Source organism: Nelumbo nucifera, chromosome 6 (genome assembly GCF_055504915.1).
Source record: "Nelumbo nucifera cultivar China Antique chromosome 6, China Antique-T2T, whole genome shotgun sequence".
Lineage (NCBI taxonomy): Eukaryota > Viridiplantae > Streptophyta > Magnoliopsida > Proteales > Nelumbonaceae > Nelumbo > Nelumbo nucifera.
In genome coordinates this window covers 28,566,354-28,580,527 of record NC_142654.1, presented here as the reverse complement: position 1 = coordinate 28,580,527, position 14,174 = coordinate 28,566,354, and the positions used below count along the sequence as shown (strand labels likewise).

Here is a 14,174-nt window from a genome sequence, read left to right as displayed (position 1 = left end):
TAAATTTTAGTGCCGGTTGGGCCTAGGTTGGATGGATCAGGGTTGACGGTTGGTTGTAAATTGTAATTCTTAGGCTGAATGCATGGAGTTGGGCCTTGGTTTAGCTTAAACTCGGCCAAACCCACTTGACTTGCACCATAATAGTTCAATTGGTTGGGTAAAATGGGCCAACCGATAATGTCATACTTAAGAAATAAAAATTAAAAGTAAATAAAATTTATAGAAAATTTTTCCATATCTAAGATATTATAAATTTAAGTGTGATGAATAGGAGTTATTTTAAGAATTAATTATGGATGTAATAGAAAATTCAAAGTCACCCAAAAATGAGATTACTAGCTTGTGCATATTTACTAGCTTACCTAAAAGCTGAAGTAGAAGAACATCTCAAAGCTTTCTGCAAATCTGGGGAGTGTTTGGTATAGTGACATTGGTTTGTCGTTACATTTTGGATTGATTAATACAAAATTGTGAGAAATATGTATTGTCACATTATATATGAGTGTCATTTCAACTAGAAAAATACATGTGTGTGAAAAATTAGATGATTTAGATAAAAATAACAATTTGTATTGATCAATTCAAAACATTTTTAAAAGTATAATAATCTCTTATATGAATTTTGTATTGATCAATCCACTGTACCTAATACCTCTCAAATTATCCACACATTCTTGTAGTTTCAATTTAATTACTTATTTTTACTTTGTAATAAGGAAACAGAAGAAAGTTAGCTGGCTAAAGATCAACAGTGCCAGCTAAATGCATTTGTCCTTGTTATTATCCTTACGTCCAAGACCACCAAATTATTATATTGCTGAAAAAAATGCGACCAATTAAACATTACGCTACACATCATCTGGTGGACCAAACAAATTAGATAGATAACAACTATTGTCCTTATAACACTATTGAGGGTTTCTAGCATTTATGATCATCAGTAAGCTTTTCCTCTCCTTTCCTTTCTTTCTTTAGGGGCTGTCTGATAACGGCTGAAGTAACTGAATTGAAAATTTTTCTATTTTGTTTTCTGCTGAATAAGATTTTAAGGAAGTTTGGAGGTTCTTAATTTATGAAAGTGAATTTAAGTAGATTAACTTATTATACCCTTGGATATTTTATATATATTAAAAGACAACGAATTATGTATCTTTGTTCAGAATCTTCAGCTGTTACCAAACAGCCCCTAAATATTATCTTGGTGCACCACTTTGTTTAGGTGGTACTTGAGTTGGCCGGGGTCACGACGTGTCAAGCTCCATGGCCGGTTTCCTCAAACCATGTCATCACCTCCCAACGCGTTCACATCATGGGAAGGCACACTAAGGAGATAGAGTTCTATGCGGACAATGAAGCACACTCTGCCGAGGAAGGGGGAACCCCCGAACACTTTGGCGGGCAACATCATCCCAATAACCCCATAGACCTAATCCGACTACAACATGGATGCTCAGCTATAAATAGGCATCTCACCTCAAGGTAAAGGACTTTTGACACCAAATGTTTCAGTCCAAACTAGCTTGTTCTCTTCACTTTGTTCCGACCGATCTCTCGTCTTTCTTTTTATTTGAGCATCGAAGTGCTTATCCAAAAAACAATTCATCGGTCCTTTGATCCTTCTTATGCTTATAGATCACGTCGGTACACACTTTCGTTCTTACACCTTGATCTCGTCCAGTTGGCACTTAATCCTCCTTGGATTTTTCAACAATATCACACTTAATCATCCTTGGATTTTTCAACCTTGAGAGAGAGAGGTGAGAAGAAGATGGGAAGAGGATGAATCTATTCTTGTTGCCTCCAACGTTAAGGACAAAGACATGCTAAAGAGTATAAAGTATAAACTCTCCTCCTTTATCTTCAAGTAGAATCTTTCCTATGAAATGCCAGCCATGACATAATAATGTGTCAGTTTCACATATATTCATTCAGTTTTTCTTTTTTTCCTTTTCTTAATAAATAAATTAACCCCTCCAAAAACACTTGTCTGTGCTTCTCTTGGGTGCAACCCCTACGTTCAGTCCACTCTCCAGAATGGAGCCAAAAAAAGGGCTTACTCTGATCCCAAGTTCCCCACCATCACATATATGCACGCATGGATATTTCACACTTGTTTCCCTGTTGTGATTCAATATATCTCGGGGCACATAAATGCACGCGTGATATGCTCCATACCGTTCACTTAATGATCACACAGACACAGTAATGACTGATCACAGCAGATTTGACAATTTTATGCTCATTTATGTCTAATTAGTTGGGCTGTGTTTGGTTGCAATACAAATAAATTTGTAATGCCAGTGTAAATGATTTGAATGTAATTCTGACCTACAGAATAAAGTAAAATCTAAAATAAAATTAAATGAGATTTTGTATTTTTTTTCATTTGCACTCCCATATATTTGTAGTAGTACAAATAAAATTACATTACAACCAAACACAGCCTTAATTTCTTTGTCCATGTGGTTCGTGGTGGATGAGATGCGGTTCGCGAACTGCACTCTCAGCCAACCGATCTGTCGTCCTATGTGGGTGTCTAAAATCTCAACTGTGATATTGGTTCAAAAGAAAAAAGGCCCATCGTCAAGGTTTCGCGCTCGAGGTGGGGCCCATCACTAAGACGTCCAATTTGAAATGGCTGAATTTGGCCCATACGAAGAGCCCAGTTTGCATGAGAGTGGGAGCCTTTAGTGGACCATCACCATATTCGCTATGGGCCCATTGAAAAGTATGTGTTCACGGGTTGTTCCTTCTTGGGTTGGGCAGGCATACGAACGACGGATTCTTCTTGGGAGAAGTACTAATCAGCCCAGATCAAAATTTTTAGGTCTAAAGTAGGGAATGCATCCTGACCGTGAATTGATGCCAAATTTACGGGTAGAATGTGGTTTATAGGGGGGAGAGGGTTAGTTATAGGAGGGGGCTGGAATTCAGAATTCTGCATTGTATGTTTCCGTATTTTTTCGTTCTTCTTTTTCTGGGAGGGGGTTACGTGTCGACCTAGAGGTAAGACACGTAGAGATCATCCGACTGTGGTGAAAGCTTGCGTGCCGCCGAGTTATCTCGTACTGCTGTACCAAATGCTACAGTTGAACTGTGGGTCTCATCGACCGAGTTTGTGATTATCTTGTTCCTTCTGTAAGTGATGGCGCCTAGTGTTTATTTTATCAGTGCAAGGGTGGCAAACATGCGCCATGTAGACTTACCTACTAGCCGGAGCCACGTGACATGCACAGTTGGAGTGAAAAGTGTCCCCATGATTCTCGTTTCTTGCATGGGCCCCATTTCTTTTGTGCTCCGTCAATTCCGGTTTGCGGGTTCGGTGCAATTCCACACCGTCGTCACTCGCTTCCTCCCTCCGCATTGTTCCGAGATCCGACCTCGATGACACTCAACACTCTGCTTGCGGCAGCTGAATCGGAAATCGGAGCCCCAAATAGGTCTCCACGCGTTCGCCACTCACAGGCTTTACATCCTGTTCAATGGGAGCGCGCTCTCGCTTGAGTGAAGTCCTGAACGCGCCCTATCGTCTTCATCACTCATTGTCTAATAGCTGCTACAAGATTTGAGGCAACTAAAATTGTGTATTATTTTTAATTTTTTTTCTCTAATAGGAAATAGCCACGTAGAGGGCATCCGATGAGAGCGCGCTTATGCATCTGCACTGTGTCTTGCGTCAAGTGATCAAGTCTTTTTAGCTTACAAGTTACCGCTGATTCTGTACGATGGTATCTACACGTGATAATAATCCAGTGGTTGTCATGCACGTGATGGAAGGAGTGGGCCCCATCAAAACGATAATAAAAGAAAGCCAAGATTGCTAAAGTGCGCGGCAACGTAGGGCCTGAACCTGAAAAACTGTTAAAAACATCGGGCGGTTGCCATAAATGCAGTTACAGTCATCATCCATGCGAAAGCGACAATGAGTCGATGACTCCTAGTCCCCACAAATCCAAGCTTGTATTAGAATCGTCTACACCATGCCATTTGGCGTCACATTAGGCTAAGTTTGGTTTGAAGGATAAGGAAGGGAAATGTAATGAAACATTTTCTTACTTTTTCCTTCAAACCAAATACAGCCTTAACGGCGGCTAAGATTAAGCTAAACCTAAGACTATGTTTGGTTTGAAGGAAATGGTAAAAAAAGAAAGAAAAAAATAAGGAAACTTATATAAAATTTATAAAGATTTTTTTACATTTTCCTTTCTTTTTCTATTTTTTCCTTCCAACCAAACTTATCCTATGAGATTTCCCATGTTTTTACAGTTGAATCGATTTCCTCGGTTTGGGCATATAGACAAGAAAAATGACTAGAATTAGTGAAATAGGGCGAACCCAAACTGCGGAGATTTGAAAGAATCCAAGTTTCGAAGCGACGTAAAAGCTAACAGTTTTTTGTCAGAAATTGACGGTTTCTGGGTTTTCTGTAATTTCGTTTAACGGCGAGGGCTAGCTTTCGTGATTTTCTGCGTTTGAGTGGTTAATTTGATATTTTGGTCTAGTAAGACAAATGAATTCTTAATATCCCAGGGGCATGATTTGGGTGAACCTTTTTCAGCTTTTTATGATTAAGTACGAAGATTTTCCAGGTGTATCGTATGAGCAAAGCTAGCCTGTTGATAGAATGTAAGGTTACATTCTCCCATCGGGGCATCACAACCGTTAGAAAGGTTCCAGACATTAGTAAGGCATATATGATAAGACATCAAATGAGAAACTTATCAGATGGTTTAGATGCAATAAGTGCACGTGATCTCCTTAGAAGGGCCCATTTGATCCGCGGGCCCAGGAACTGAATAACGCGTCCATTCCTGCCAGTTATAATGGGCTTTCTCCCGTGAACAGTTAGATCCAGCCCGCTCTGTTGTGAGCCCATTACAGGTGGTACGGGTACGTGTTGTCTTGGGACATCTCAGGTATCTCATGACCAAGAATTGAAGTCTCCGGTGTTGAATGCATGGTAGTATGGATTGATTATAGGGAGAATGACCAATCAGGCCAGACCAGAATTTTATAGTCCCAAAGTACAGGGGAAACGCATCCTGACCGTGAATTGATGCCAAATTCACTGGCAAGATGTGGTTTATAGGGGGGGAGGGCTAATAGTGGGGGGATGGAATTCACAATTCTGCATGGTGTGTATCCGGACTTGTCCTTTGATTATACGAGTTGTCCATCATAGTAGTCCACAGAGCCAACAGCTAGGATCATCTAACAGGAGAATAGGGATCCGGAATCGGAATCGGAATGGCTATTCCGATTTAAACTGTTTGGTTGGATAGGATTCGAAATCCCATTCCCTTTTCTTTTGGAATGACATTCCCCCATTTGAAAGATTGGCTATTCTTTGCCCCTCCTTAGGGAATGAAATCATTCTTGCTGATTTCAATTTCAATTCCCATTCCTGTCTAAACCAAACATATTATGGGAATGGGCCATTCCGATTCTGATTCTGTGAATTTTGATTCCGATTCCGATTGCGAACAAAATTGACCCTTATTATATGTTTGGCACCAATGCTGCAGATACAGCATCACTTTCTAAGAAAACGGTGTTTTTTTTTCAGTTTGAAATGTTGTTGCTATGTAGGACGTTTCCTGGAGCAACAACATTTTCTGTTTGGTAATAGTACTCCATGTTTGTTTTCAACACTGGTACCCATTATAGGAAGTCTATGTCATTCTTGGCAGCAACGAGCTGCAATATGAGAAAATGCCAAATTCAGCATTGCTCCAAACCACGTCTTCTCGATTTGCAAAGCACGGCTTAGAACATTGTTTTATATAGAAAATTGATTTCAAACAAACATGTATTTCCTGAAAGTCCCATTTTTTCAAACATGGCACTGATGTATCACCGTTTTCTAGAGCAACGGCATCAAAACCAAACCGGACGCTTAGATAATCAAACCATATTGTTAAAGAGTACCTAAACATATTCTTGTTGTAATTTCAGTTAAGACTCAAAGCTCAAACCTTATGATGATAGGATTTGGATCGGATTCAGCAAAATCTGAATTCTATCATTCAAAATTTGATCGGATTTGGATATCTAGGATTCCAATTCTAATGGATTCGTATTGAATTCAGATTTAATTCAATTCTACTTTTAACACTTTAAAATACAAAAAAATAAAAATTAAATCATTTCAAATTTTATATATAATAAATGAATGCAAATATAATATACTGAATTCATTATATATAAAATTCATATATAATATTAATGTAGTGGATAACCGCACAGTCAAGTGTCAACCTGTGGTTTTGTGTGATGCAAGTCAGTCCCACGCCCTTGACGTGGGAGATAGGCCAGGTCAGGTGTACATCCTTTGGTGTGCAAACCATCAAATATATAAAATTTATATATTAAAACTAATAAATATCATAACATAATCAAATTTAAATTTTAACCGGATGTTATCAATTACAAAATTCAAATCTGAGTACGAAGATACATCACAATCCGAATTCCGAAATAATCAGATCGGATTTCGTATCGGGCGCAGACGTTCGGGTATCATACAGACCACCCAAGCCTGTGGCAGATTGAAAAATGAAAACCTAGATATCCAAGTAAAGACAGCACCATGGTCAGATGGGGGGGTACGTCGCAGAACATCTCTTAGTACTTGTAGATGTACCATCATGCAATGCAGCAGCACTATCTCATCTCACTTCTCCTCAACATGAGAGGAAGCACGGCTCCACTTCGAGATGTGTGCCAAATCCTAAAACCAAAGATGACGGACACGGTGTGAGCGTATCTTCACAGCGCACGTTAGAATCAAGAACAGCACCCTCACTGTACCAGGACTCGGTCCACGCCTAACAAAACGGCATTTACTCCACGGAATACTCTCCCCTCTCAAAGGAAGGTTAGTTTTGTTCTCTTCCCCACCATTCTTTTTTCCTCCATTTCTTTTTCTTTTTTTACCTTCCCATAAAAATAACTAGAAAATTCCAAAAATCCAAATATTAATTAATATCTGTTATTAAATAAAGTAGAAGCCACAACGGTTACAGTTGGCGCTAGCAATACCGGCTAAAGGTAACAGAAACCTTAAATAATAAATCGCCAAGAATTAAATAATAAAATTAAAATTAAACCCTAAAAGAGAAAGGAGAAAAAGAACCGGTTCAGAAACACGTGGATTTTTCTTCTCTGCTCCGACGTTACAACAAACCCATGTAAACTTTCAATTGCCCAAAATGCCCCTGAGGAGTCTTCATCGAAAAGACCTAAAATGCAATTTCGGGTCGAGGTCGAGATCATGTACCCAACGAGTCACACCAAAGCCCAAGAGGCCCATTTGTTTTTCCACTTGTAAGGTGCAGTGGTATTTTTGGAATTTAAAAAATTGTGGTGAAAAAAAAATCAAAACGGGAATAAATAGCAAACCGGCAAGGCTTCCATGTTATGTGTCTGGCTTTCTCCCTTCATGCACACGTTTTATTTGGTTTTTATTTATTTCTTTGATTTTTTCTGCCGTTCAAAAAAAAAAATACTGGAAATTAATTTATTTATTTTACTTTTATTAATTTATTTATTATTTATGCTACTTTGGTTTTGGGTGTCTTTTGGTGGAGGAATGCTTGTCACCTACTCCTAACAGTTTCCACCCTCTCTATATACTTCTCAAGCACCCTTTCAGAGAGAAAATAGAGGAAGAGCAACAAGGCAGAGCTAGAGCGTGCTTCGAAGCTCTGTTTCTGAGTTCAATGGAGAGACACAGTTGTAAGCTCTGTTTTAAGCGCTTCGCCAATGGCAGAGCTTTGGGTGGTCACATGAGGTCACACATGGCCACCCTTCCACCTCAACCGAAGGCCCAACAGATTCATCCGCTCGGAGATGAGACTGAGTCTGCATCGTCGTCGTCGCCGTCGTCTTCCTCGTCCTCCTCCGGTGAAGAGGAAAGGGAGGAGGAGGAGGAGGAGGGGGAGGGGGAGGAGGAAGAGGAGGAGAAGGCAGCTCTGTATTATGGGTTGAGAGAGAATCCCAAGAAGAGCTTTCGTTTGGTAGATCCTGAGTTTTCTTTTGCGGTTGATGCCGGGTCGGTTGTTCAAGACAGGGAGAGCGAGACTGAGTCATCGAGGAACCCGTCTTGGAGACGATCGAAGCGAAATCGAAAATCGAGCATCGCAGAGCAGCAGCATCAGCAGGAACAGCGAACAGAACTCAAGAAGCCTAGGTCGAGCAAACCCAGTAAGACCGAGTCGACGGCGGAGCCGGAACCGGTAAGCTCAGTGTCTGATACTACTCCCGAAGAGGATGTTGCTCTATGTCTTATGATGCTTTCGAGAGATATATGGATGAGGGAGGAGGAGGAAGAAGGAGAGAAATCCATTGACGAGTCGGATGACTCGGAAGAGCTCAAATTTCCGACTCGGACTCGGGGGAAGTACCAGTGCGGGACATGCAAGAAGGTGTTTCGCTCTTATCAAGCCTTGGGTGGCCATAGAGCAAGTCACAAGAAGATCAGGGGCTGTACGCCATCTTCCTCCCCTGCTGCTCGAACCCATGAAGCCGAGTCCGAACTTGGTAATGCAGGCACTTCCGTCGTCGATCGGAGAATCCATGAATGTCCAGTTTGTTTCAGGGTCTTTGCTTCTGGACAAGCTCTTGGTGGGCACAAGAGATCTCACCTTTCTGGTTCGGCTACTGCTGCAAATTCTACTAAATTTGGAGACAATTTGATAGATCTCAATCTCCCTGCTCCGCTTGAAGACGACGATATCAGTCAGGTCGAACTCTCGGCGGTCTCCGATGCGGAATTCGTCGACCCGATAAAGTGATCAATGTTAAAAAGACTGAATTTTGCGTTACTAGATCGGATTCAAATCCAAACTCAGAGCTGTGGACGTTAAGTAGAGGTAAAAGCTTCATCTATTTTTTCTGCCTCTGTAGTCGATCTGAGATTATCTTAAGCTCTTCTGACAATTGGGAAAATTGGGTTCTCTGTATTTACAAATCCTTCTTCTTCTTCTTCTTCTTCTTCTTCTTCTTATTCTACTGCTACTACTACTCAAAAACGCTTTTTTTCTTTCTTCTTTTAAAACCCTGTTATTTTTTCTTCTTTTCTGACTGTAATTCATTTCTTTGAATTGGTTCCGAGTTAAGTGCTGTTACTTACTTGTAACAACTGATTCTAGTGCGACCATTAATGGTGGAATCAGAGATTTTATTTATTTCATTCCTTAAAGGAAGAAGAAAAAAAAATTCTGGGTTAGTTTCATTGGAGTGTTAAGTACGAAGAACTTGCTCTGAAAGTACCGCAGAGTTCGATTCTGGTAATGGGTTCTTGCTCCTGTTTCCAGCTGTTCGAGCTAACTGTTTTCCCTTTTTTTCTCAATTGAAAAAAAAAAGAAGAAGAAAAACTCTAAGAAAAAGTCCATCAAAACCACTAATTTATTTGATTTATTAATTCAATAAAACGAAGTTCGACCTGTCAACACTTCCTTTGTACAGTTGGTGAAGAAGCTAATTCTCTCTTATCTACTCCTTCCTTTTTCTCTCTTTTCTTCTTTTTTTTTTTTCATCCTTCCATCCTTTCTTTTCCTGCCCAAGTTTTCTCTAGCTTTATTTACAAGTGTAAAGATCAGATACACGGAAGTAACCGAACCAGTAAAACACTCGCCAGAAAAAACAGAACCAGTAAAACAGCTTAGCAATAATAAAGTTACCATAATATCCTTGGATTGAGCATTTAATTTACTTTTTCCCCCTTTCCAAGTTATGGAAATCCCAAAAGCTGACCGACGGAAGATCAAAATCCCTTCTTTTTCTGAAAAAGCATTGCCTCTGAAACCAACCAGGTATCCGCTATTATTAATTTGGTAATAAATGAAATAAATGCGTTTCACATTTTTATGTTGCCACACAAGGGCATTTTCGTCTTTTAAATTCTCTTTCAATGGGTCTCGGAATCTTTATATTCTCTAATTTTAGGTCATTTCCTCTCATTTATTTGCTTGATTTCATTTGATTTTATGATAAATGAGGAGAAAAGTTCTCTCTTACACAACTCCAACAGGGAGACTTTTTCTTCTTATGTGGAGTGAAGTGATGAATCAGAAGGGTGTACTCCGCGTAATATACTATGCACAGGGCTAGATCGCGACCGTCCACTTAATTAATCATGGACAGCCAAATTCGCACCAATTGGATTGATGATGCAGCTGGCAAGTTGAGTGTAATTAAAATGGTGGTCCGGGAGTTGGATGATCTGGCCTTTGTTCACGTATTCAACGGAGGATTACTGGATTTATAAATTATAATGGTAGTCTCTCTGGTCTAGACTCTAGTGATATGTCGGAGATCATCACGGATTTGACTTGGGAAACTTTGGATTAAATGGGCAAAAGCTGGAAACATAAATTTGTGATTCTGTGTGCCGCACGCTACGAACACTTGGAAATTGGAATACAGAGTTGGGCATGGGATGATCAAACAACGGATCTTGGTCTCTCTATTTAGGTCAATATTTTTATTTTATTCATGAAAATCCGGTAGAAAATCAGAGAAATATCTAAATAGTCAATAGTGAAAAGGTTGACCAACCCCCAAGTAGAACTAACCTCACGCACAAACATACGTGGGGTCCATGACTACTGTGCCAAAACATACTTCATGTAGGGATCAGAATCACTTAGAATCATGGTTTTGAAAATCGGACTGGACCAGATGGTTGGACCGGTTGACCTAGGTCCGGTTTGGCAATCGGTTCTGTTTCACCCTAAAATCATTCCTGGGTAAAAAATTGTTGATTTGGTCAGTGAACTGTTGATCTAGGTGGTCAAACCGTCGACCAATCGACCTGAACAGTGGTTTTTGGTCATTTTTATTTTAATTATTTATATTTTAAAAATCAGAACGGGCCATCCATTCGAACCCAACGGTCGGACTGTTTGACCTAGGAATAGTCCCCAAAATGGTTCAATGTTTGGTCTGGTTTTTAAAACCCCGATTAGAATGTTTTAACCCGGATTCACATAGACGATTGGGCTAATTAATGCAGGTTAGTTTGGTAATTGATCCTGCATGGGATGGGATCCCGAATCTCTTATTATCGAAACATTAAATTTAGACCTGTTCATGGGTTGGGCCGGGTCACATAAAATGTTGGGCCTGGATTGTTTAAGAAAGCTCAAGCAACCAAGCCCGGTCTAGAAAATGGTTGGATCCAGTGCTTAGAGCCTGAGCCCTAGTCCGTGGGCCTAAAATTTTATCCAAGCCCAATTAAAAACCGGCCATGACGGCCCAACCCATCGAGATGCCCGGCCAATGGACAGGTCTAATCAAGTCTGAAATATTGAATATTGAACTTGAATCTGCTTTATTGTCATTAAATAAAGAAAATCCATGTTTCAAAAAATCAACCTAAAAACAAAGCAGTTTTTACATCCAGGTTACATGTCATGGTCCAACCATCCATTTGGCTAACAGTCGATCTCAAGCTTATGAATTTTTTACTCGATCCAAATTAAAGTTCAAATTTTTACTTCAAATCAAACTCGAGCTCGAGCCTCATACTTTATTGGCGAGCTGATCTCAAATAGCAAGATATCTCGAAACTACCCCTATATCAACCCACAAATCGTTGTTTGGTCGCACACTTCGTTGATTAACTCATTTGGGTCAGTGGTCCAAGTCAACGTTTTTTATTAGGCTCTGGTGGTAAATGGACCAGAAAAAGGTAGCCACTTCCTAGGTTTAATGGTTCAAATCGCCTGCATCAACAATGTTTTCTAAAACATCAATTAGAAAAATAACGATTTTTTTTTAACTCATCCCATTACGCGATTGTTAAATGAAATTGAAGTAAAATGAGCCATATAACATTAAAACTGGACTAAGCTAGTCTCAATCCAATTCAACCTTGATTTTTGCATCTTTGTTCAGTTCAACAGGCACCTAAATTGCATCCCTAGGGAGAGAGTGGCCAATTTCCTATCCACCACATTTAATATTAAGTAAATGGATGCAAATCTGAAATAACCGGACGGAATGTTTAGAACTTGAACCGGATTTCTGACTTTGGGAGCCCTTCAAAAAGCCTAAGCCCCTACTAGAGAAGCTTTATTTGCGCCTGTTGGGTCAATTGTCGAAGCAAACTGACTCAACGTCAACCATAAGTGGTGTCTTTATTTGTTAGCTCCATCTACATAAGTCGGGTTTGGAAAGAGTGGACCATTGACCAGAGGGAGATGACGTTAATGGAGGGTGGTTTTGGTAATTACACCCTTCCGTGTATTGACCACTACCCCGTTTGTTGGTTTGGCCGCTTAAGGGCCCAGAGACCAGAGTCCAGACACACTCACACACACAAATTGGGTGGGTGGGCCCAGAAATCCGTTACGTTGCATCAAAACGCATCACGCATGTGGAATGGAAGCCTCCACTCTCTCAGTTATCAAGTATCAACCATGTGGAATTGTGGGCTGTGGCTTAAAATAGATACCCATCTGACGTCATGGAAGTGCTCTCCCATGTAACTTGATGAGCCGTGCAGTATATTGATGGAGAAGCTAGTAGCTCCATGGTTTTACGTGTGGGGTGAGGCGTTACAAATTCAAGTCGGCAGGTCGTTATTGGAAGATAGAAAGGAGGTGGGGGAAAAGAAACAAACAATAGAAAGGTGTCGAGAGGTGACTAGTGAGTTTGTGAGTTGGGAGTTATGAGTGCTTCCCCCTCGTTGTCATTAAGTGGGAACTAAGTAAGGAGGGAGAAGAGAAGTGACTACTGAGGGATGGGGTCTTCAGTCTCCATGTAAAAAAGAAGAAAAATAAAAAGAGAGAGAAGCAAACAAAACAAATAAACCCATTCCTTCCCAATGCCGACTTATGACTCCAAATCCTAAAGGGACTCAATATTTTCTTCTCTCTTGAAAGCTCTAATAAATTCTACGTCATTGTCTCTCATTGATTCATTCTCTCTCCATTCATTCTCTAAGTGAGAGACTTGATTAACGATGGGTCATTCTGATTCCAGCTGTTTGATTGAGTGTAATCAGAATTTCATTCACGTTTCTGGTGCAATGGCCATTTCCCATTTGAGGGAATGGTCATTTCCTCTCTTTTTTTTGGAATAAAATCTCATTCCAGCTTATTTTAATCTCGATTTTGATTTCTATCTAAACCAAACAAATTATGAGAATAGACCATTTTGATTTTAATTCCAAAGAATTTTAATTTTTTTTATGACTATGAACCAAATGGACCCATGTTCTCGTTCTCCGTTGTTGTACTATTAAGTAGACCTGTTCATGGGTTGGACTTTCACTCTGTATTAACAGGTTTTTCTAAGGCTCAAGCCCGAGCCCGACCCAATCATCGGTGCATACAACTTGGGCCCAAGCCCAGCCGTCATAAAAAGTTCGAAGCCCGGGCCTGGGCCCGAGCCCAAAATTTAGCCCATACTGTTACTACTACTGAAACAGCTGAATAGAGAGAGAGAGATGTTACGAGGGGGTGGTCAATCCAGACTAGGGTCTGAATGCTGCCCCATTCAAGTCTACACCATTGGGACTAGCCAACCCAGCCTGAGCTAGCAAAAGTGATGTTACGAGGGGGCTCGGATCTGTTACCCACAAGAAGTTACAGCTGCGCATTGGAAATATCTGAAGATATTCCCAATACACGGTGGTGGTGCTCTATGGGTAAGGGATATGAGAATAACTTATGGGTAGCAAATACCGAGTGGTTCTAAGGGGTCCATATGATTTGACTCATAATTTGGGCCCATTTGGGTGGGTTGAAACTAATGTATTAAAAAATGACCCAGAAATGGAACCGTTCTGATGACCGGTTTCTGGATTGATGGTTTGATCGTCTGGTTCGAACGGATGGTTCATTCTGACAAACAAATTAAAAAAATAAAAAATGATTAAAAATATTGAAGGGGTCAATGGGTCGATGGTTTGATTGCCCAGATCAATGAATTGTCGATTTTTCAACGATTTTTGGCCAAAACCAGATTTAGAGTAAAACGGAACCAGTTGCCTGAACGATTTCCGGACTGAACGATTCAATCATCCGGATCAATGATGGTTTGAAAACCTTGGCTGAAACACACAAGCTTCGCCTTTCGGGGTAAGGGTTCCAATATGAACAGCCTATAAACTATATTTGAGACGAATCTAGAAATCCAAAACGACTGCCGGTCACTTCAAAGCA

General features: G+C 40.3%; 1 protein-coding gene across 1 annotated transcript; it reads left to right on the top strand.

Annotated features, from left to right (window-relative positions):
- The first annotated feature begins 7,574 nt into the window (after positions 1-7,574).
- Positions 7,575-9,235, top strand: LOC104598518 (zinc finger protein ZAT9-like). The gene has a single exon (XM_010260625.3). The coding sequence runs from the start codon at positions 7,722-7,724 to the stop codon at positions 8,793-8,795; it is 1,074 nt and encodes a 357-aa protein (XP_010258927.1). The 5' UTR covers positions 7,575-7,721; the 3' UTR covers positions 8,796-9,235.
- Positions 9,236-14,174: the final 4,939 nt, after the last annotated feature.